Source organism: Macaca nemestrina, chromosome 3, assembly GCF_043159975.1.
Source record: "Macaca nemestrina isolate mMacNem1 chromosome 3, mMacNem.hap1, whole genome shotgun sequence".
In the NCBI taxonomy this organism is placed as follows: domain Eukaryota; kingdom Metazoa; phylum Chordata; class Mammalia; order Primates; family Cercopithecidae; genus Macaca; species Macaca nemestrina.
Window position 1 is genome coordinate 76,022,012 of NC_092127.1, and position 24,887 is coordinate 76,046,898.

Here is a 24,887-nt window from a genome sequence, read left to right on the forward strand (position 1 = left end):
TATATAAATTAGCTGGGTGTGGTGGTGGGTGCCTATAATCCCAGCTACTCAGTAGGCTGAAGCAGAATCACTGAAGAGAATTCTGAAGAGAATCACTTGAACCCAGGAGGCAAAGGTTACAGTGAGCCAAGATCGCGCCACTGCACTCCAGCTTGGGTGACAGAGCGAGACTCCATCTCAACAAAAGGAAAAAAAATAAAGAAATAAGAAACTATAATTTTACTCTTCTCTGTGAGGAAAAAGATTTTATATGAAGCAGTATATAAGCTTTAATTATGTATAAATTATCCATGAAAGGGGAATTACTGACTACTCAGTATTTTTTAATGTAAAACATGCGGTCATATATTTCAATATCCCCTGCAATTACAGTAAGATTAATTAACCTTCTAAATGAAAGAGATCATTGGTATGTCAAAATTATTCTGGCCAAGATACAAAGGAGAGAGGTTGTTTTCTTTATAATTACTGTGTATACAAAATGTATCTCTCTTCAGTCATAGGGAATCTATATATTTCATTTTACATATACATTTCTATACAAATATCTACCTGTAATATAATATAAACTAGTGTGTGTATGTGTGTGTGTGTGTGTGTGTGTGTGTAAGGAAAAAGAAAGAGAAAGGAAGTCATATATCCCATTTCCAGAACAAAATTTCACTTCACTTGAAGGTAGAAACCATGCCTTATAATTTTTAGAATACCCAAAACCTAATTCAGTGCCTAAAATAGATCAGTCAATAATGATGATTATTATAACAGAACCTTGGGGAGTACATTACCGTATCTTTTTTTTTTATGTAAAGCTAACAACAGTTAATATAAATACAGATTATGCTAGCTTTAATTACTCAAAAAGTAAACTTCAAAAATCACTTAAACAAGAGTTAGATTATTTTGGGATATATGAAAAGATAACAGAACTTTTTTCTGGCAAAGCAGTAAACTGTACCCAGAAAGACCTTGTTCATTAAGCAAATTTAACTTAGTTGAAATGCCAATTTAACACCATAGATATTTCATCTCTAACCTTGACTAAGAACAAGGTAGCAGGCTACCATTGTCTCAGTAATTAAAGGGCAACATTGTGAAACTATGAGATGTTAAGAATTTCAAATAAAAGGTGTTTAGGTTGTGCCATTTCTCACTGGCAACCTTCAGAATGGGAGCCCAGCATGTAATGTGCAGCGCGGTGAGAATTTGGGTCTCCCTTAAAATCCTGTGGCATTCCTACAAGATAGACTTCTCTTCAGCTGGAGATGCTCCACTTTTATTTGGTTTATTTTTTTCACATGTGATAATCGTAGGATATATTAGTAATTGAGTTTCCTCCACTGATAGTATCTTTTTCATAGATATAACTACTAATTTTGTACTAATAATGTAGTCATTACCAAGATTTGGTCTGACCAAAAGCCATTTCTTCTGATTATGGTTTGAAGTAAGAGAATTAATTACATAAGCTTTGATTGGGTTTATACTGGTTTTCACTATACCTTCTCTTAAGATAAACACTTGTTAAAAGGTGCATTGAGCAAGCAACGCAATTCTTCATTTTTACATGATTCATGTGTATTTATGCAGTTTCAGTGATTCCTCATTGAAATGTTTAGGTTTTTTCTTACACAACATGGACTGACATTAACATCAAATTAGGATTCTACGTGCCATCTAAACTTGCTTTTTCTTTTAAGTCATCCATCTACTCAAGAGACTCTACAATATGCAATTTGCTTTTGTGTGTATACCCTCTGGCTATTCAACTAGACTGTCAGCTCGTTGAGGGAATGAATGAGACCTTGCTCCTCTTTTTTTTTTGTTCTCATGCCTTTTACCACAATATTAATAGCTAACTTTACTAATATTCCAAGCACATTTATAATCTTATTTAATCTTCTTAAGCCTCCCAAACGAGAAAACTGAGGCCTTATAAGGTCAAATCATTCATCTGAGTATTTTGGGGTAAGAAGTGGGAAACCTGAAATTGGTAACTGGTAAATCTTACCACAGAGACACCATTCATTACCACCATTCATTCCTACTTCCCCAAGTTCCCCACAACAGTGCTAAATACCTTTCCACTGTTGGCTGACTTATAGGAGTGGCTGCTGCTTCCTGCCCTGGGATGAAGCTACTGCAGCCACATTCCTGGCTCAACGCTAATGTTCTGATCTCCCTTGATGCTCAATTCCCTTTTTTAGTTAGGGGCAGGGGCCAAAGTTTGAACCATGTGGCATTGCCACCTGTGGAATACCAAGATTTCTTTTCTTTAATGTTGCTAACCCAACAGCTGTGACTTTTAAGGGTATGGTTATATTATTTCAAAATTGTATCAATATTATACTCAGTAAGTGAATCTACAGCACTATCTCTATCAAAATTATCATGATGAACATGAAAAGAAAAACATTTTTTAAGCTTCACAGCAATGGTAGACTTCAAAGACAACATTTGTCCCTCTGTTTCTATAACAGCATGTAGACTGTTACTACCTCATATTGACATATCTCCCTGAGTGGGATTTACATCTGGACCCCTTCCAAGAGAGATGAAACCTCTCTCAGCTGTTCTTAATTAATCACCACACCTGATGTTTAAATGTTGCTTGCACCTTTAAGAAATTATAACATTTAATCTTTTCACAGTAAAAACTTAGTAGAAATGTACCCATAATAAGTTTTCTCCCCCAAATTGATTGAAGAGCTATTAAAGTATGGATTATTTAAAAAAAAAAAACTTGTTATAAAACCTAAAGAAACATAGAAATACTTATTTCATAAAAGTAGTTGTATAAAACTACAAAATGTCTATGTCCTTTCATGCCTTTTTTGCTCTTACAATCTCCCTTCTCTTAAAAAGGATATATATGTAAAATACAGCCTTCCCTAGCCTTTATATAATGGAAGTAGACAAATCTGTTTGTGTGTCACACACACATATATTTTTATATATGATGATTTCATTATGTATGATCATCATATATAATGTTCTACTATGAAAATGTGTACACAACACACATACATTTTAAATATATATATTATATATATATATGACATTTGAAAATGACTATAAAAGAAAACGAAATTATGGTCAGCAACCATAATCCCCTTGATCAAACTTAACACTGCATATTTTGATGTGTTTTCTTCAAGAATTTTTTACATTAAAGTTGGGCGTTGTGGCTCAAGCCTGTAATCCCAGCACTTTGGGAGGCCAAGGAAGGCAGATCATTTGAGCTCAGGAGTTCTAGGGCAACATGGTGAAACCCTGTCTCTACTAAATATACAAAAAATTAGCCAGGTGTGGTGGTGCACACCTGTAGTCCCAGCTGCTTGGGAGGCTGAGGCATAAGAATCGCTTGAGCCCGAGCGGCAGAGGGAGGATCGGATCATTCAGAACAATCTTGCTGTTCAAGCTGACTGCTCAACAGTGGAATGAAATTCTGACTTTTAAAAAATTTGGGGACACATTTTCATAACATTGTCATATAGTACCTTAGTCCTTGGATTTCCAGTGAAAATTGACAAGGTTAAACAATGAATAAAAGGACTCTATATAGGTACACAGTAATTATTAGTTTTTGGAAGTGAAACTTAAATTTGTTCTAAGTGCTATGGTTTAAAACTCCATTGTGATACAGCACAGACATTTTCTTACTTTTAAGGTGATGCATAAGAAATGCAGAAGGGCCCATTTGCTGGCAGAGCATCCTCCATTCCCACATGTCCCATGTGGTCTCAGCTACTGTAATTGCCACTAATTAGAATTTTGGTAATACATTGAATTAACCTGGATAAGAAGAAGCTTAATAAAATGTGAAGTTTCTTTTACTTTTATGCTCTTATGTGCTGATGTTACATATGCAGCCCCGACTCTTCAGTAAACTCAGCCTCTTACAACACAAAGCAGTGGTTATCACACTTAAGTGCACTTAAGGGTTACTTAGAGATTATGCTTAATCTTGTTAAATAAATATTCTTGGCTCTCACCTCTGAGATTTTAACTCAGGAGGTCTGGAGTAAAGCTCAGCGATCTACATCATTTAAAAACACACCAGGTGATTCTTCTGATGTGGTAGTTCACAGAATACACTTTGGGAGGTGCTGACATAAAGGATTAGCTAGACCTTTCATACTGTGTATTTATTACACAATCCCAAATACACGTTAGCCTATGTCATCATTAATCATCTAGTCTGTCAAAATGTATGCTGTAAGAATGCATAAGAAGCTCAATATCATAAGCCATTTTTTAAAAGAAATGATTGTCTATTATAGATGGTATAGACAAATCTGTGAAACGTATACCTTACCAATATAAAATTGTTCATTGTCTTTTATTCCTGAAAAATACTCTTTTTCTTTTGTAACTCTGGGGAAAAGTTCTTATTTAACAACCAGTGGTTTTCAAAAAGGAAAGATTTTCACAAATTTTTCTATGCACTTCTGTTTTACTAGGTATCTTAGAAGATGCTTTCTAATATCCTTCAGAAAGCCAATAATCTAGAAAGGTATAACACAAAAGTAGCAAATATAAAGATACTTCAGCTCTAGCTCAAAATTTGTGACTTGTGAGAGATCCAATTTAAGTACACAATGTGTTTATTTAATGGAGTTGCTGTACTAGAATATGGAAATTGCTACAGTGTCAAATAGAACCTATGATTTACTTCAAAGCCCCCTTCTGGAACTCATTGATGAATGAGGATGGTAAAGAATACAGAAAAAAAAAAAAAAAGAATGAAATTAAAATAAACTGTATGTCAGCAATACTTAAACTCATCAAAAACACAGTTTCAATTTATAATCTCTACTATTACACAGCTGGCTTTCACATAGCTTTAAGAAACAATTTATTAGCTCAAAGCCACCATTGAAATGATTATACTTCTGACAATCACTGTAATATTTTTACTACTTTTTTTTTGAGACAGCATCTTGCCCTGTCACCTAGGCTGGAGTGCAGTGGTGCAAACAGGGCTCACTGTACCCTCAGTCTCCTGGCCTGAAGAGTTCCTCCCAGCTCAGCCTCCCAAATAGCTGGGTCCACAGGTGCAAACCACCAAACTTAAAAAAAAAATTATAGAGACAGAGTCTCCCTGTGTTGCCCAGGTTGGTCTCAAACTCCTGGGCACAAATGATCCTCCTGCCTCAGCCTCCCAAAGTGCTGGAATTACACATATGAGCCACTGTGCCCAGCATATTTTTACTTCTTATAAGCAAGTATTAAAGAAAGGCACAAAAAAGTTTTACCATAGTGACATAAGCCCACACAAATATGATATCAAGGTCAGCTTTGAAAAATCAAACACCTAAAATTTTGATAATCAAATGTGATATAAAATGCTCAAGATTTCAGAACGAAGCTCTTAAATAAAAATAAAGAATGCAGGAAACAAGTCAATCTTTCTTGTGGCATAATAAGTTTTGACTAAAGGGGCATAAAATCCAAAACAGCAACTAAAAGTGAGTAAGAGGCACAGCAGATGTCTGTGTGGGAAGGAAGCAAAATACAGCTGAAAAGAGGACTCTCTCCCCAGAGTATTCCTAGCTCCATCATCACACAGGTGACCTTGAAAAAGCTACTATAGGGACAGTGGAACTAATCTTATTAAATACAGCAGAAGAGATATTATTTAAAAGTTATTACTTCTACATAGTTCATATAGTTATTACATAGTTCAAGTAAATAAAAATACTTGGTTTGTATATACCTCATTGTAAAAAAACATAATAAATAGATAATGCTTAACATTACAATGTAATCTTTCTTTCCTTCTTATTTTTTTTTTTTTTTTAAGACAGAGTCTCGCTCTGTCACCCAGGCTGGAGTGCAGTGGTGTAATCTTGGCTCACTGCAACCCCACCTCCTAGGCTCAAGTGATCCTCCCACCTCAGCCCCCTAGTAGCTGGAATTACAGACATGTGCCAGCACACCCAGTAACTTTTTTTTTTTTTTTTGGTAGAGGTGGGGTTTTGCCATGTTTCCCAGGGCGTCTTGAACTCCTGGGCTTAAGTGATCTTCCCACCTCAGCCTCCCAAAGTGCTGGTATTACAAGTGTGAGCCATGGAGCCCAGCCTACATTCACCAAATTTCTTTAAAATGTAACCATTGCATTTTATGTACAACTTGATATAGAGAATAACAATTCAAGAAAATATCTACTACTTTCTACAGCAAATATGTTTTATACATATATTTTATACCAATGCTATGGTTTGAATATTTGACTCTGCAAACCTCAAGTTGAAATTTGATCCCCAGTATTGGAGGCAGAGCCTAATAAAAGGTGTTTAGATGATGGGGGTGGACCCTCATTAACGGCTTAGTGCCATCCTGGTGATAAGGAGTGAGTTTTTGCCATATTAGTTCTTGTAAGAGTTCCCCTGATGGCTGGTCATTAACAAGAGCCTGGCACCTCCCCTTGGTTTCTGTACACACCAGCTCTCCTACCCTTTCCTCCATGAACGGAAGCTTCCTGAAGCCCTCACCAGAAGCAGGTGCTGGTGCCATGCTTCTTGAACAGCTTGCAGAACTGTGATCCAAATAAACCTCTTTTCTTTATAAATTACCCTGCTTCAGGTATTCTTCTGTAGCTACACAAAATAACTATGACAACCAGTAATGTGTGTAATTGCAGTAAGGGTACATTCCTTTTTTGAGCAGAAGGTTATAATTAAAACTTCTTAGTTACCAACGTCTTTACAGTTTTTAGAAGTGTTTTTGTGCTTCCATCACCTTTTCAATGTTGGCAGCCTCTGGTTTCATCTGGGGGCATGTCACCTGCAGTGGGAAAATGCCCATAAATAGATTTGCTACTTTGGGTGATTTCCTAGTCATTAATTCATTCATCTTTTTCCACAAATATTTACTGAGTACCTATTAGCTGGTAGGCACTTCAAAGAAAATAGAGCTTATGATATGCAGACTACAACCTAATTGATTCTCCTAAAACAGCCTTTGGTCAATGGCCTTTCACTAGTATATAGTTCAAATTCTAAATCTTGACTTATGAATCTCTTGACAATCTTAGCCTATGCGCCTCATCCAAGTGTTGGGGGTTCCACAAATGTCCAATAGAAATGATATTATAGCCACTTCTTCCCAGTCTTTCTAATGAGTCCAATACTGAGTATGCAAACTTACCGTAATGCTTCAGGACTTAACTTTTCTGGGACCCTCTGAGGCTGAGTTGTCATCCTGAAGTACTCTATAATCCCCTGTGCTTTCTCAGGACATGGGAACACAATATTCAAAGTCCTGCTTTGGCCATCCCTGGATTACACTCCTTCAAGCCAAGGTTGCATGTCCTACTCATCTTGGTAGGCTTGTGCCTGGCTCAATACATGCTTACTGAAGGCACAAGTGTACTTTCTTCCTAACAGGAACCCAGATTGTATTTTGCTTCCAAGATCTGCTTCAGGCTCCACCTTCTCCACTGGCAGGATGGATATTAAAAATATTTAACAACCAGTTCAGCTCAGGCACCAACCACTCCCAATGGACACTGGCCACAGCACTAGATGGGGGTGGTTCTGGAAGCCCCTTGCGAGTTCAGGCATTATTCTTTTGTTTGCTTCTTTAGAGGATGGGAGTAGGCTGGGAAATCCTGACGATGGGGTCCTGCTAGCCTCAGAAGGGGCAGCTTGGTGGGTTCATAGTAACAGCTGCTTAATTAGCCTGTGTGAAAGCAATTCAAGCTGTAAACAACTGGAACAGCTGATCTGCACCATATCAGCTAAATATTAGCTCTGTCCACGAGGTGTTCCCAGAGCACTGAGGCCTGCACTGATCCCCTCCTTCTTGGCCATCCTATAATGGCTCATTTCATCACTCATGTAGCCACTGAATTCTTTACTACCTTTTATAGTTGATTGATTACATGTGGGTAAGCCCTGTTTCTAAAACTAGATTGTAAGTTCCTAGAGAATGAAAGCTATGTCTTCTCTTCTTTCAATCTTTCTTTTTTTTTTTTTTTTTTTTTTTTTTTTTGAGACAGGGTCTCCCTGTCACCCAAGCTGGAGTGCAGTGGCATGATCAAAATTCATTGCAGCCTCTACCTCCCCAGGCTTGGGTGATCCTCCCACCTTAGCCTCCTGAATAGCTGGGACTGCAGGTGTGCACCACCACACCCAGCTTATTTTTGTATTTTTTGTAGAAACAGGGTCTCGCCACAATGCCCAGGCTTATTTTGAACTCCTGGGCTCCAGTGATCTGCCTGCCTCGGCCTCCCAAAGTGATGGCATTACAGATGCGACCCACCATGCCAGGCCTTTATCTTTAAATAAATCATCTAAAAATTGCATAACCATCTCTACATCATTTTGCATTTTTTGAAATGCTTTACCAGAGTAATTTCCATTATACTTTTGGCTCTTATTAGGGTTAATATCAAAAGTAACCACATTAACAAAATTTCCTTATCTTTTATAAAACTGTTACAGAAGATAATACTATACCATTTAAACTAATTTATATTCTTTTAGAGTTCAAAACTGAAGGAAAGTTTAACTCTTTTGACATACTGATATGCTTCATAGATAAGGAATCATCTCACTCATTCTCTCTCACACACACCCCTCTATTTTTTTATAATCTCCCCAAAATCCTTCAATAAAAACAAAAATACATCCTGAATCTGATTACAATCTCACCTCCATTGTTAACATCCTAATCCAATCCTCCACCCTTATTCACCTCAGGGCTGCAAACCTTGAAACCAGTTAAACTGGTCTCCCTTCTTTTTCTCTTGCTGCCTTCACAGCTCATCCTTCACCAAGGAAAGGGAGGGGGAAATGGAGGGAGGAAGAGATGGGGAGAAAGGGAGAGAGATTTTTCTCAAAGCATAAATGAAGTCCTACCATTTCCTGGTCTAGAGCTCTCCAGAGGCTTCCCACTGTGCTTCTAATGAAATCCCAAATCCTTTTCCAAGACTCAATTATGTTTAGAAAGAAATCAAACTTTTGCCAAGGTAGGCCCATGCTTGCCTGTCATACCTCATTGCCATCCATCCTCTTCTTTGATCACTACATTTCTGTCATGCTAACCATCCTTCTGTGCCTTAAACATGTGCCGAGTACATTCCCCTCTCAGTTAAGCACCATGCTTCCTCATCCCCCCATATATATGCTGAAAGTCTGTCTCCCAATATCACAGCAACTCTGTCTTGTCATCGTTAAATGGCCAGCATTCAAAACTGTACCTAGCTCAGTGAACATTTGCTGATTGACTTACTATCTTTTGAGTCAGCTAGCAGAAAAGTATTGAATTGTTTTCAAAATAAGACCAGAATTCATGTTCATGGTCTAAGGCAATAAGAACATTTATAGAATAATGAAAAAGCTCATATGAAAAACCTGAAATTCTCTACTACAATTGGGAAAAATTGTTAAAAACAAATGAACCAATAAAATAAGAATTTCTGAGAGTAAACTGGTAAAAAGAGAAGGATGTGATAATTTGAAAATCAGCTAGGATAGGTAACCTAAAAAATGTCTATATTAAAGCATCACATTTATGGTTTTGCTCTTGGGACAAAGCAAATTAATTTGTTATGCTAAAGAAACCACAATAGAAATACATGATCTCAATGTAAGAAAAATACAGAGTATACTTAGACCAATATGCAAATTTATAAATGATGTCATCACAAAAATACAAGCCAAAAGAAGACCATAAAACAAAGATACATTTTTTATGCTGTTCTCAATTGCACTTTATCAAAACATGGTCAAGAATCCTTCTCTCTGGAGCCTACTTGGACCCTACAAGGCCTTGCTGACTCCTGGTCAGAGCCACCCTAGGATCCAGGGCAGAGTCTGTAAGGCATCTCCAAGAGCTGCTTCTTTCACAAGTGAACTTGGAATACACCCACCAGTCATCTGCATACATGAACATGGAAAAATAATGAGATGATGCAGTTTTCCCCTCTGTGATTAAAAATTTAGAAGCATTACCAGGACTAAATAAAAATTTAAAAACAGCTGAATTTTGTTCTTAACTCTCTCCTGTCCTGCATGCTTCCTCTTTTTTGGAGCTGCCAAGACAATTGTGATAAGAGCAGATCTGTGGTCCTTTGAGGATTTACGTAAAAGGCAACCACATTTCAGAGGAAAACCCTGACATACGTTTGTGAGTCTTACGTTCTCATTTGGAAGACATAAAGTCCAACTTAAACTATCTAGAACCACATGTTTTGCTTAAGTCATGCTTGGTATTAAGTTAAACATTAACTTTTTTTTTTCTCCCTGGCCAAAGTGGAAAAATTCTGGCCAGAATGTCACTTCTGAAAGTAGAAAACAGGTCCACTTCCACCTCTACCACACCTTTCCAATGTCACGCCAATCATGATACGCTCCAGTCTATAAAACCTTTAGCAGAAGATTTTATTCAATGACTAACAGGTTATGTTAATTAATTCAGAGAAATGAGATTGTATATTTTTAAAAATACACTCATTTTTGTGGCCCTGAACTAATAGTAATGTTACTTTTTGTCCTCTCAGTTCAGAAAGCTGCATTAGAAGTGACTGCTCTGAGAAATCCGGAGAGGCTCTGCTGGGTGGATGTGGGTAGTGGAAACCATAATCCAGGAGAAACGTTACTGTTCTTGGTTACAAACCTCGCCTATGCGGTTGTCAACGACTGGTGATCTCCCTTCCCCGGGACTGCCTCCCTCCCCACCTTTCTATTACTTCGTTTTTGACTACGGTGACTTCCATGCCAGAACTACTGTTCTTTTTTTCACGACAGGGCTTTCTGTTCACTGCCAACTGCAAATATTTGCTCTTCATGTTGTTTTTGTTGATAAATTCTTAGTTTTGGTTTTAGTTTCACTATGGTCTGACAGAGTTTCAGTGCTAAGAAATAATGACATTGTTCCAGGTCAGAGTAAAAGCCAAAGAGAGCAGAGCACCATCTCCTATGCCTCAGACTCTGTTCTCACTCCTGGAAATAACAGGCAAGTACATAACAAGTACAAACGCCTCTGCTTCTCTTACTCAGAAATCCTACATATCTTAGTTTCATAGTTTCAGCCAAACCATGCAACCAGCTATTTATTTTCATGCAAGTAAATAACTTGCAATAAGGTCAAATTCCTGGAACTGAAAGATCAAAGATAAACTTTATTCTCCAGCAAATATGAAAATCCAAATATTTCAGAGATTCCTGGCCAAAAAATAAATAAATAAATAATCACAATAAGCCTTTGTACCCATTTTAAGGAACACTTCATGCCTATGAATTATTAAAATCTGAAAGTCAACTTATTTAATTGCTTAACGTTTAAGCCTTTTTACAAACTATTATTATCATAACAAGAAAAGCATTTAAGGACCTCTTCACTGAAGTTAGCCAAATATTAGAGATAAATACCTTTTTAGGCTGGAGCTGTGATACTAAGTGAGCGTATGCTTAAAAAAAATGCTCCGTGACTTAGTGAGAAACGAACTACACATGAATAAATAGGCGAAAGAATTTGACAGACTGAACGTGAGTGAATCTCTGCAATATTGCTGAAAGTCACTCTATAATAATACATATGTCCACCTTTGGACAAAATTCCAAATTAAAGAGACAGCGACATTGCTCATTCCCAAATGTCAGCTCAGAGTTAAAGACAACTGAGAAAAAACAAACATGTGGCATTGCATAACATGAAGAGGAAGCAACAGCATGCCACTTGATCAGAGGTAGTCAGGTGGTTTGATCACATTGGCTTTATTCTGTCAACTTCCTTCCAGGAAGTTTAGAGGTTTGACCAATGAGGTCTACTGTTGATTCTTATGCCACCATCCTCCCTTCCTCCTCCTTTGTGGCCTAAAACTTACCCACACCCCAGGTTCTTTGACGTCCTCACTGTTACAGCCATAGTAGTCTGGGGTTTTATCCAATTCCTGCATGTTTCCTTGTGCTCTTATGCTCTTATCCGCATGGCAAGAAGAGCAGAGGGCTGCATTCCCCATCTCAGCTCTACAGTTACTGCTGTCAGTGGGCCCGTCCTTGCCCTCTGCACTCTGTCCAGGGCTCCCAGGGGTACACTAATGTGGGCAATTCATCAAGATGATCCTTGGCTCCTCTGCTCAGTTCCCTTACACGCCCCTCACCAGTTCTCCCCATCTGCTGGCTGGCTTGCTGGTGTCAGAGAGAACTCAAAACCCCCGGCAACTGCAGGCTGCATTCAGTGACCATTTCCAGTGCAGGCGCTGCCAGTCTATTTTTACACCTACCAGGCCAGCTATGCATGTCAATGGAGTGAGGGGGGTGAGCCAGACAGAGAGCAGGGGAGGGGGCGGTGTTGTTTTGTTTTTCACCATGCAAGCAGCCTGCCTCACACATGGACTTAAGTTCCTGCTGGGTAAAATGTCTCTATATATGAGAATTTTTGCATTGCTCAATGAATGCTTTTGAATCTTTTTATTTCCCTCTTCTCTGTCTCTTATTCACGCAATACTAAATATTTCAACGAATCTGCTTTATCAGCAGAACAGATAAAAATTATTTTTGTAATTGCTTCAACCAAGTGGAAACTACTTGGCTTATGTACACTATCTTTCTCATTATTGTCACAGAAAACAATTAGCCATCCTTTTAGCATTCTTTTAACATGTAATATTCATTGGAAACATATCCATCAAATGGCTCACCTGACACCGGTATAGAAACTTTGGTTTTTATAATTGTGTAGTTTGTCATTATTCATGATTGTGCCACACCAGAGCAAACATGTTGATTCATTTATAATTCGTTTTAATTTTTAGTATTTTGAAAATGTTTTCCCCAGCTTTACAAACAATAATCAAGATGGCTTTCAACACCATCCAATCTTTGAAATCATATTACAGATTTTTGAAAGAAATTGTTTCCCACCGAGATGAGCATAGCAAATATACACTAGATATGCTGTATGAAGCTAATTATGATCAAAATCAAAGCTTTGTGATGGACTAATATGGATTAAGCTTTATTCCTCCATTAGGGTTTCCTCTAAAACTACATATGTATATTTAAAACTATATATTTATATATAAAATTTTATATATTATATACTTTAGCTAGTATACAGTTTATAAAACCATACAACATATATTAATATAAATATTATTATACATAATTATTTGAATATTAGTCCTATCCTTCCTCATGTGTTATCTGCATGTATATACAGCTTGTTTTGCAAATCATTTTAAACTACTCAATGCAAGGTCCAGACTTAGATTTTGTATTATGCATCCATATGCTATAAATTAAATATTAAATGTCTAAAAAAAGTATTGAATTGGAAGCAATTATTTGGGGAAAACAGGATGTGGAAGATATTTAGAAACTAACCATATTACATTTGATAGACTAGAATTTTCCTTTCCAATGTGTCATTTTCTTTTAAAAGCTAAAAACCATTTGCCATTAAAAAAAAAAAAATTTAAAATAACATTCCTGAAATACCTTTCTCAGATTTGAGTTCACAAATCCCTAAACACTCAAATCTGAGAAGGACATTTTTGTATTGTTGCTTTCCACAGGGCCCCACGCTGCTTTTTTGTCAATCTGGTTTTGAATAACTCTTCATTCCAGAGTTTATGAGCCTTAAGTATCTTGCTTATTATAAAGTTCCTATCCTTACAATCCAGTTTCTGAGGCATCGCCAGTATTCAGTGAAATTACTTTAACTTCCCAGCTATAGGTGAAGGCATCTCTTAAAATCATGTTTTAAAAATTACTGACTGAACCAACAATATTATGACAACAATAGAAGGGGGCACATTTCGCCATTCATGTTAAAGGAGCATAATCTAAACCTTTTAAATGTTAAAGTTTTAAGTGAAAGTATTCACAAAGATGATGCTTCAAAATCAGTAACAAGGTTAGACTGTTGGCCGGGATACAGCAAGCAAAGCCTTTCATGGTGCCTGAATAATTTTATATAGACTAATGATTCATCATAATATGGTAGTTTCTCATCAAATTTTCCACATATTTGAACCATGTACTGTAGAAATTAAGTAGGCTATAATGTTTAATGCTGTATTTATAAATTATTTTACAAAGATGTGGTTTTTAACTTTTTTGTCTCCTTCCATAAGGTTCTTAGAACCTGGAGAAGGTCTGCGGTAGACAAAGTCTTATAATAGGTGCTTCTTCTTGAATATATATGAACTATTTTATTCAGAATATAAACCCACAACAAAGAATGCCAACCAAGATTTTTCCAGCTATTGAAAGAGATGCACTCCCCCACACCCACTTTTGGAATTAGTGTACTATTTTAAAACATTCAATAGAATCTTCAAAATAGAATTATGTCCACTTAAAACACTGGTTGTAAATCCTAAAAATTACCTCTAGTCTCCTCACTTCATTCTGGAGCTGAGGTCTGAAACTCGTGCTTACACATGGTAAAGGAATATTTAACCACAGCAGATTTGGGAGATGCCTCTAGTGCTAGATGAATAATTTTGCTGTGCTTTAACAGCTCGAATTGTTTCCTGGCATCTTTCTGTCTCATTAATACATTACCCATTCCACCACCACGCCTTTAATTTTACTTCTTCCTCCAAGCATGCCTTCCCCCTCTCCACCAGTCCATGTTCACTGTCTCCTTCAAAGCTCATCTTAAAGCTTTCCTTTCTTCTGCAAGGCTTCATTACACCTTTGTTGTTAGTCCCTTAATTTGTGTTAATATCTTTTTGAATAAGGTTGCGACTACTATCAGCTCTCGCTCTTTACAAAATATGCCTGTTTTCTCTGACCGATGTCCTCACATACCTAAATATGCACCCTAGTATTAAATGTTTGTGAGGTAAATGAATAAAAGGCAGCCACAGATAGGGGCACAATTCATAATATCAATATTTAACTGGACTACACTGACCTAAACTTCTTTTTTTTTTTTTTTTCCAGATTAACAGGAACAGATTTAATAATTTTAAACATATTTAAGTATGACAAATATTTAATTTCTTTTCCAGAATTTCAATAAACCTCACTTTTGGCCTTTAAAAAAAAAAGGTTAACACCATTTGGGGTAAATCTTCCTAGAAAACAAGTTACAGTGCTTTGTTAAGAAGGAAAAAACCACAGAGACTATGAACGAACCAAGTAACATGCTGACAACTATTGGAAGACACTTTCCCTAAATGACTAGTTATTTATTTTCTTCTACCCCTCTTTCTTTTTCTACATCTCGGGGGAAATCATCTCATGCTTTCTCCAATAAAGAAACTTTCTGCTTGATGAATATAATATCCATACTCCTATGATTAACACTGCCCCAAATATGCCATGGAGTAATCCCTGAACCCCACTGCTGAAACTTAGTGACCAAACAGGGACGGGCCAAGGAAAGACAAATACAAACACCTGGGCTACTGTGATGGCTGAAATTTCCTATTTTCTGGCTGAACAGATTTAAATTATCAACCTGGAACCCGGAAAACATCGTAGTTGTGAAAACAGAATTTCCAATGAGCAGCTTCCTATGTGCGATCACTTCAAACTTTGCCGATGATTGGATACTTTCTAACAAAAAATAAAAGCGTAAGGAGTCTGCAGAAGAGGACCTTACTTCAGAAGTTAAAACATCTCTAGTTCTATCTTCCAGTGGTTAACTCAGAGTGACTGCCAGACAGGTTTGGCACAGAAGCTTGGGTGATGTGACAACCTATATACATAACATTTTGTCAAACTGAAGGAAAGCTTAGCAAATACAATGCAGCAGCATCCTTTAATAATCTGCCAGTAGACAGTCGGGATCTCTGTGGACATCTGACAAGGAATATGCTTTCTGCCAGGGCAGAACAATGTCACCACTGTTTTTCAAAAATGCTTCAAAGTCATTAGGGCAAATTACTCAGAAAGCAAATATTTGCATGTTTGACCACACTTAGAGCAGGATACTCGAATTTGATACATGACTTAGAAAGTGAAATTCAAAGCCTCCATGACGTGACATATTTGCAATATCTTCTTAAATTCTCAGGCACTTTTACTGTTATTATTTCATCTGTATTGCTGTGTTTCAAATCCATCATAAGAGAAAAGCGATTAAGGACTGAGAACAAAGGCTAGCTTCTCAGCTTTAATCTTCTGAAAGTTACTGCTGAAGTCCCTATGACAGCAAATCTAAAAATCATTCGCTGCAGTTTTAAGTTTCACCTTTTAAATAAGAAGTCATGATTACAGAACCATCAGGAAACTAACACCTTGGAGAAGAAATAACTGTCTCAGTTCCATAATTTAACCTAAAGGGTTAGATCACAATTCCTGAAGTGAAGTTTTGAAAAGATCTCTTAGCTAGGACTTACTAATCCCAGGTTTTGATTCCACTATGAATTTGTCTGTGTGGACTTTTATAACCTTTATCAAATCTGAGCTTCTGTTTTCTTGTTTTTGAAAAAAGAAAATCAGATTCGACGGTTGTTGGATCCCTTTCAGCTCTGAAGTTTTTCACTTCTGTGACACAGAATGTGTAACATTTGAACACACACCTAACGCAAGGCCACAGTTGAAGGTGGTCACCTATTGAGTCCATTTGCATGGGGAAGAAAAGGATAGGAATCACATGGTTTATCATTCTCTGGGCTGGCTTTGCTCAGTAGCGTTTCCCTGGCAGACTCACAAGGAGGATGAAAATACCTCTGTGGCATATGACAGACTCTTTGTTGATATCCAGGAGCTCTTTTTCAAGGTGAGGACCATTTCACTCTGATTCCACCTTTACTGAGTGTTAGCCTCACTTAAACCCTGCCACATCTTTTACGTGTCACAACTGTAAACTAACTGTCGCCTGGAAACATTCTTACTCTCCCAAACTGGCTTTGCAGGACAGCTTTATAGGATTTTGTAAGACAAGTCTTTGCAAATCAACTGTGTAAGCTCGTTTTATTTTCCTTCAAATGTTTTGATTGATTTATGCTTTTTTTTTTTTTTTTTTTTTGAGATGGAGTTTCGCTCTTGTTGCCCAGGCTGGAGTGCAATGGCATGATCTCGGCTCATTGCAACCTCTGCCTTCTGGGTTCAAGTGATTCTCCTGCCTCACCTTCCCAAGTAGCAGGGACTACAGGCGTGCACTAGCACGCCTGGCTAATTTTGTGTTTTTAGTAGAGACAGGGTTTCACCATGTTGGTCAGGCTGGTCTCAAACTCCTGACCTCAAGTGATCCACCTGCCTCAGCCTCCAAAAGTGCTGGGGTTGCAGATGTGAGCCAATGGGCCCAGCTGATCAATTTATTCTTAAAGGGCTAGTGCTATCATATTAAAAAGACTGAAAAAAAAATTGCCATGAGTCTTTAAAGTGGCAAATCAGAATGTTTCACTCAGAGTCATGGAATTAAATTTTTTTCTCTCCTCCAAGATCCAAGGGTTATTCAAGAATATCACACAAATTTAAAAAGGTCATGTAGAGTTTCTCTTAATCTAAACTATCATGTGCAAAAAAACTATCCTAACATGCTATTTAGTCAACACTTTATATTTTTCAGATGATCATTAATATGTAAGATTTATGTTACCTTCACTGAATTTAGAAATCTGCTTCAATTACTGTCTGTCCTTCTCCCCGTTTTTGACCATGGCAGCTACAATTCAAGACTGAGAGTTTCACTCAAATGCATTTATCTAATTAAATTAATGTTAGGTTATCCCTATTGCATGCAGAATTCTCGATGCCCACATAGTCACGTGAATCCAAGGACAAGTTCTCCTGTCTTTGGGAATTACTGACCTGTGGAAAGAAAATTGGAACATTCCGTGCAATAAGCAAGGCAGCATGCTATTTTCTTCCATGTTTGGGTACATTCAATACAATTTATTTGACTAAAAGTTAAACACATAATGATTTTTACAAATTGGCCCTGTTTATAGCTGATCAATCAGGAAAACTGTTGCGTAACTTATGGATCTACACTAAATTCCCTATATGGACATGCGGCATAACTTTTCTAATTGGGGTCAATATAAATGACTTTACTGTTTATGCTTTACACAGATTCATCAAAATGAATATCACCAAGTTATTCATGTGCCCACAAACAAGTTATTCATGTGCCCACAAACATCAATTAACCAATTTAATTTTACATTCCTTCCAGCTATTATTTTCATTCCAGACTGCTGCCTCTTGACTTCTGGTACATGAAGGACAACATTCTTTAATAAACAGTGCTAACAGCTCGTGTAGCTTTCTGAAGGCTACTCCACACAATGCCCAGCACAAAGTGGGCACTCAATAAATGTTGCTGACTGACATTAAAGAGATTATGAGGACGGAAGTGTAGGGTGGCCAAAGCAAGCCTAAGGGGCCACTTGACTAATTCTATGTTCTGTCATATCGGACTGTATTTTGAAATGCAACGTGAATAAAACAATTTAGCCATTGTGAACCCCGACTTATTTTGAAGACAAATATGTGTGTACAGAATCCCTCCAAACTGGTTAACTACTAAAGCAGGGGCTTCCCCACAGCTTTTTTGAAGAGACGGTCAAGTGATTAAAATGAAAAAGCAAGACGGGGGCTTCATTACAATCTGGCTATAATAGCTATTTTTTGAAGCCTAAGCCAGTGTATAAACACTTCTAGTAAGTTTCCATCTGGCAACCAGCTGATCGAGATAATCTGAAAAGTACTCAGTTAAGGTGATTTTAAAATGAATGGTGCATAGCATGAGAATTGATCAGTTAATGGGCAAAGTCTGGTGCCCAGAAGAACAACAGTCTTAGAAGAGGTGTGACTGTTCATGGTAGGTTGGAGAGAAGGCTGTCCAGCTATGTTCTATGTGTTGCATGGCATGGTTGTCCAGACCTATCTATCAAAGAGGACTCACATGCCACGGTAGTTAGACACACTGCTTGAGCATCTAGACAAGAAAAACGGGAGTATTGTATTAATGAGAATTTATAATCAACCCCCCCCCCAAATAATGTCTTACTATTAAGCAAATGCTGCCATGAAGCCCCAATGAACTATTCATGACTAAGGCTAGCAAATAAATATTCATTCATCCTTTCCTACTACTTATTTCTATTAGTATTTGGCCAGTGTTTTCCTTTGAAAGTTCACAGGCATTAAGCTACATATATTTATATGTTCAGTTTGTATACTCACCCTAGAGGTTCTAGAGAAATAACAACCTTTCATAAACTTTTTGGGCATCAACCCATGGATTTAAATGTTTTGATACATTTGTCATTACCAAAAGATTTCTTCAACTGTAACACAGAGTCCAGTTCTGTGTAATCCTATACTCAAATATTTAAATCTATTGGTTTCAAAATAGTTTAAAATCCTACTTTCCCTACAAAATACACACATATAACATTTGAAATTAAGCAGGAGACACAGACATTGAAAATACGCTTCCAGGCAGCACCCAGGCATTCATCAGTCAATAACAAACCTAAGTTCAAACTAAATATCTGATGCTGGTTCAACTAGCGCATATATGAGTATTTATTTTAGAATTACCAATTAAACTGGATTTATTATGAGGATAACTGATTTTCTTGTACTATGTTAAAACATGGAGTCAACTAGGCTCTTGCAGTTGTGTTGCACCAACATCAGAGAGTGACTGTAAAATATATTATTATTATTTTAAACAGCATGATGAGTGTGCATTTAGTCAAGAACAGTGGCACTACAATTATGGAATGATAAATAGACTAAATTCATTTTATGTCAAAGACGGAAAACTTAGATCTCCAAAAAGAACTTGAATTTCATTGTCCAACTTCATTCACTTGGGTTTTATTTCAGGATGTCTTTAGAGTAAATGTATCTATACACTTCAAGGTATAAAGAATTATTTATGACTCTTCACATATTATTCATACTGAAATAAATATCCTGAATATATATCATTTGTTTTCTCTGGAAAATGGGAGAACTATTTTCAAGTTTTCAATCTTGCCCTACTTTTCTTCTGAAAACAAAATCACTTTATAAGCAATCAAAAATTCTGGAAATAGGGTCATAAATATATTAGAAAGTCAATGCTGTTATTACATTCTTCTAAAATTATGTTAATGTGGTCTTATGTCCTCTAAGCTCCATTGCTATTAGCTACATGCAGCTAGAAATAAATTCTAGATGGACACTATCAGCTGTCATTTTGAACTTTGGTGCTCTCATCTGTACAATGATAAGCTATAGTAAATACACTCAGCTGATGTTTATATGTGTTTAATCTTTACAGTCAGAGGTTTATAAATCACACTTAGGTCCACATAAAATTAATCTTCTCTACCAGAAGATAAGAAAGGAAGGAAGAAGGAAAGAGGAAGAAGAAATAAATATGAATATGATTTAAAATGCAGATATATCTCTAAAAAACTAAGGGTTTTTTTCTTTAAGAGCAATTATTAAATAATATTTTTAAGAAAAAATGTTTTTCTTTTCTACTAGTTCTTTAGTATTTAAACATGCTCAGTGCTTTCCTAAGCCAATGCCCTTCTCAAACCTGCTCCTGGCCCAGTCTTCTCTGCCTCAGTGACCAGCAGCCCTATACACCTTGCTGCCCAAGCTGACAATCTTGAAGTGGTTGACATTACCCATACATCCAATCCTGCAAGGTCTACTTTTTTCCATCCCTTTGCCACTGTTTTAGCTCAGTGATTTATTTCCTGACTGAATTACTGTAACTGTCTCCTAAAGAGTTTACTGGTTTTAGCTTTGCTCTGTTTCAATCCATTTGCCATGTGCCTTAGCCAGGGAGATCTTTCCAAAGCTCAGACCTATTGAAGTAACTCCCTGTAATCTTCAAGACAAAAGCGAAAATCTAGGCCAGGTGCGGTGGCTCACGTATGCAATCCCAGCACTTTGGGCGGCCAAGGTGAGTGGATCACTTGAGGTCAGGAGTTTGAGACCAGCCTGGCCAGCCTGTAATCCCAGCACTTTGAGAGGCCAAGGTGGGTGGATCACATGAGGTCAGGAGTTTGAGACCAGCTTGGCCAGCATGGTGAAACCTCATCTCTACTAAAAATACAAAAATTAGCCAGGCCTGGTGGCACACACCTGTAATTCCAGCTACTCAAGAGGCTGAGGCAGGAGAATCATTTGAACCCGGGAGGCAGAGGTTGCAGTGAGCCAAGACTGCACCACTGCACTCCAAACTGGGTGACAGAATGAAACTCTGTCTCAAAAAAAAAAAAAAAAAAAAAAAAAAAAGCCAAACTCCAATACTTAATAATGTGGTATGGACTCCTATCTGAGCTGATCTTTCTTTACCCAGTTTTTGTTTTTTGTTTATTTGTTTATTTTGAGACAGGGTCTGGCTCTGCCACCCAGGCAGGAGTGCAGTGGCATTCATTGAAACCTCCACCTCCCCGGGTTCAAGCAGTTCTACCACCTGAGCCTCACAAGTAGCTGGGATTACACGCATGCACCACCACACCTGGCTAATTTTTGTATTTTTGGTAGAGACAGAGTTTCACCATGTTGCCCAGTATGGTCTCAAACTCCTGGACTCAAGCATTCCTCCCAAGTACTGGAATTACAGGTGCGAACCACCATTCCCAGCGTATTCCAGTTTTCATAATCTCATCTTTGCGTTCTCTCCCTTGAAATTTCTTCTGGACTTTTATTAATAACTATTCCCCACCTGGATCACCTCCCTCCCTCTCAGCATCTGCAAGACTCCTCTTGGAAGCCCTGCCTCATCAACAGGATTAGGAGCCTGCTGTGGACATACAGCCATCATGATGATTGTTACCCTATATTTTAATTGTCTTTTTATGACAGACACAATATTTTATTTGTCTGTTTGTCCCCAGTACTCCTGATAGTGCCCCTATACAGCAGGCACTCATAATTGATTATTGACAAAATGAGCAATAAAAAAAACTTCCTTCACATATTTAAAATATGAATGGTTTCTGCAAACATTTATTTCATTCTTCTCACAAATATTTATTCAGCACTATACGCAGGCCCAAACACAACATTTAAATAAAAAGAGACAAATGCGTATTATTACTGATGTACTCCCAGAAATACTTCAATGAATCTCTGAGAATAGCAATCTGCAGTCATTTACCAAATTACCATTAAAAGTGATTTTGTTTTGGTCACATTACTATTCTGTCAGTTCTTGTATGATTATATTTTCAGATGTTTGATTTTTGTCCAGGCGCTGAATCTGTTGGTAGCCATCTGAGCATGAGGAGGAATGAAAAGAACAAAAATGCCAGTGGCCACAAGAGCATCAGTAGCCACGAACCAGAAGATGGTTCATGAGGTAAGAGTAAGACTGTTGTTGATCACATCATGGATATTTCAGAATATCCATCAATGTGACTATAAACATATGGAGAGTAATCATTGCTAATGTCAGGGAAATATAATTATTGTTCTCTAGAGGTCCAGAAGGATTACTGTTATCATAAATGTCTACACACACACACACACACACACACACACCGAGCTCTATGGTTTGGCCATCATTCGCCTCTAAGCTATTACATGTAGTGAAAAGCTCTTTTCGTTCCACTCTTTCCACCTGTAGGGCTTCTCTGCATTCTTTCATTATAGGTTGCCCTTTTCCAGTGATGGATCCATCACTAGGTCCCTGCCTGACCGTGATATCTAATACTCCTCACAGCTGTCACCTCTGTGTGGCCATCACTTTACTGACATTGCCTTTAATCTATGACACTCACTTGCTGCTCCTCTCTCCACAGTTTTTCTTTATTTTTCATAGGTATCTTTACTTCTAACATGTCTTACCTTCAGAGCAAATGCTAACCTTTTAGAGACAATAGCCACCAATAATATGGCATCTCATAGATGCAAAAATGCCCCACAGTTATCAGCCTATAATAAATACTCATAGAAAGATGTGCATTTTCTACTTACGTTCATGACCAACAACCCATTCAAATACCTAGGTGGAGTTCTCCATTCTTTGCCACTATGAAACATCAGTAATTCAGATAAATGCTGTAGTAACTGTGCATCCTGAAGAAATGGGCACCATAAAACTTCGGTCATGCCACTTCTAATGTCTAAAATTAGAATTTCCAATTTTTAAGTTTCTATGGTTATAAAATTAATCTGACTTCATATTTTGATAACTCAAACTATAAGGCAAAGTTCTAATCTGATTTTGTCAAGTTTTACTAAATACAAAGTTCATGTTATATTTAGTAGACCAAGAAGTATGTCATGACAGTTTAATTTTGTCCTAAATTCTTCCTAAAAAAAGAATTATCAATAAAAGAGACTGTGGCTTTCATTAACCACTGACATTTTAAAATGTCAATTTTACTGAAATATGCCCTTTCTATTTTAATAACATTCGATTTTAGCTGATCTGGAGATCAAGTATTAAAAACCATCTCTGATAAGGTAGAAGGTAGTTTTTTTTTTTTTTCCTTGCTCTGGAACAAGGAGAACATAGTTCAGTTTATTATTATTCCACACTAAGATAAGGGGGGATTAATTTTCCTGTGGTATAAAGATGTCTTCCAGATCCTCGACCTCAAAACTGTTCAGCAGAGCAGAAGAGGCATTCAAAGAGCTCTATGCACTCCCAAACTTTTCATATTTGTTGTCAGTAATACCTCAGTAGCCCTCCTCTTTTATTTTACTTTAAATTTTGTCCTTGGGTTCTCTCTGTGGTTGCAGTGAGAGAGAGAGAGAGAAAGAGAGAGAGAGAGAGAGAGAGAGAGAGAAAGAAAGAAAGAAAGAAAGAAAGAAAGAAAGAAAGAAAGAAAGAAAGAAAGAAAGAGAAAGAAAGAAAGAAAGAGAAAAGAAAAGAAAGAAAGAAAGAGAAAGAAGGAAGGAAGGAAGGAAGGAAGGAAGGAAGGAAGGAAGGAAGGAAGGAAGGAAGGAAGGAAGGAAGGAAGGAAGAAAGGAAGGAAGGAAGGAAAGAAAGAAGGAAGGAAGGAAGGAAGGGGAAGGAAGGAAGGAAGGAAGGAAGGAAGGAAGGAAGGAAGGAAGGAAGGAAGGAAGGAAGGAAGGAAGGAAGGAAGGAGAAGGAAGGAAGGAAGGAAGGAAGGGGAAGGAAGGAAGGGGAAGGAAGGAAGGAAGGAAGGAAGGAAGGAAGGAAGGAAGGAAGGAAGGAAGGAAGGAAGGAAGGAAATAAAGAGACAACTTTCAGGAAATTTTAGAGTTACTTCCATTGCAGTTTAATAAACTAACTCCAAACTAGCCAATCATATCATACTTTGGGTCAGAAACTACCTCACCTCTCTTCTATTCCAACGAGAGTTCCTGTTGATGACATCTAAGACTTAGAAACTGGCCTTGATGCTATTTTGATCATTGGAGGTGCTAGTAGTATAGATGGTTTCAGCACTTGATAACTCTAGCTCTTCTGTCCTTCTTCCTGCGATCTTATTATTAGGGACCTTGCCGTAGTGTAAATCTTATCATAATTCTTCAGAGACTTCCCCCGCTATTTTGTTTGTCTGTTCCTTGAGAGGTTAGAAATATTTTTGTGTAACTTGGTGATACATATTTTTCATCCCAGCTACTCTTCTTTATAGCATTATAAGGTCAGTTGGAGAAGCACAGATTCCAGTCATGTGGGGTCTTACCTCTTCCTTCCTTCTTAAACCTCACTTTTTCCATCTGACAAAAGGGAGTTATAATCATTTCTACCTCATGATGTTGCTGAAAAGATTAAATAAGTCAATGCATCTTAAGTACTTAGGACAGTGTCCGGTATATAGCGTTGCACAGGAAGCTAACTATGATTATTTTTCCTCCACTCTATTCTTTTTTCTCTTTTTGAATCAGATGGGTCTAAGGTTTGTTTATTATCTGCCCTACAATTTAAGTTAAAAATACTACAAATCAGACATTACGTGGTAGTATAGCATAGTTTAGAGAAAAGGAATGGGCTTTGGAATCTGGCATCTGGGGTCTGTCACTTAATGTATTTATTTG

General features: G+C 37.4%; 1 protein-coding gene across 50 annotated transcripts in view; it reads right to left on the reverse strand.

Moving 5' to 3' along the window:
- LOC105486421 (ankyrin 2) overlaps window positions 1-24,887 on the reverse strand; it is a 698,368-nt gene that overhangs the window by 224,921 nt on the left and 448,560 nt on the right. For 2 of the 50 annotated variants that reach the window (XM_071093125.1, XM_071093123.1), the window contains exon 1: window positions 11,834-12,228. The exons of the other annotated variants lie outside the window; for them this stretch is intronic. In XM_071093125.1, the coding sequence (XP_070949226.1) occupies window positions 11,834-11,968 (135 nt within the window). In that variant the 5' untranslated portion in view covers window positions 11,969-12,228. Of the gene's footprint in view, window positions 1-11,833; window positions 12,229-24,887 lie in introns of those variants that run through there. 50 annotated transcript variants of the gene reach the window in all.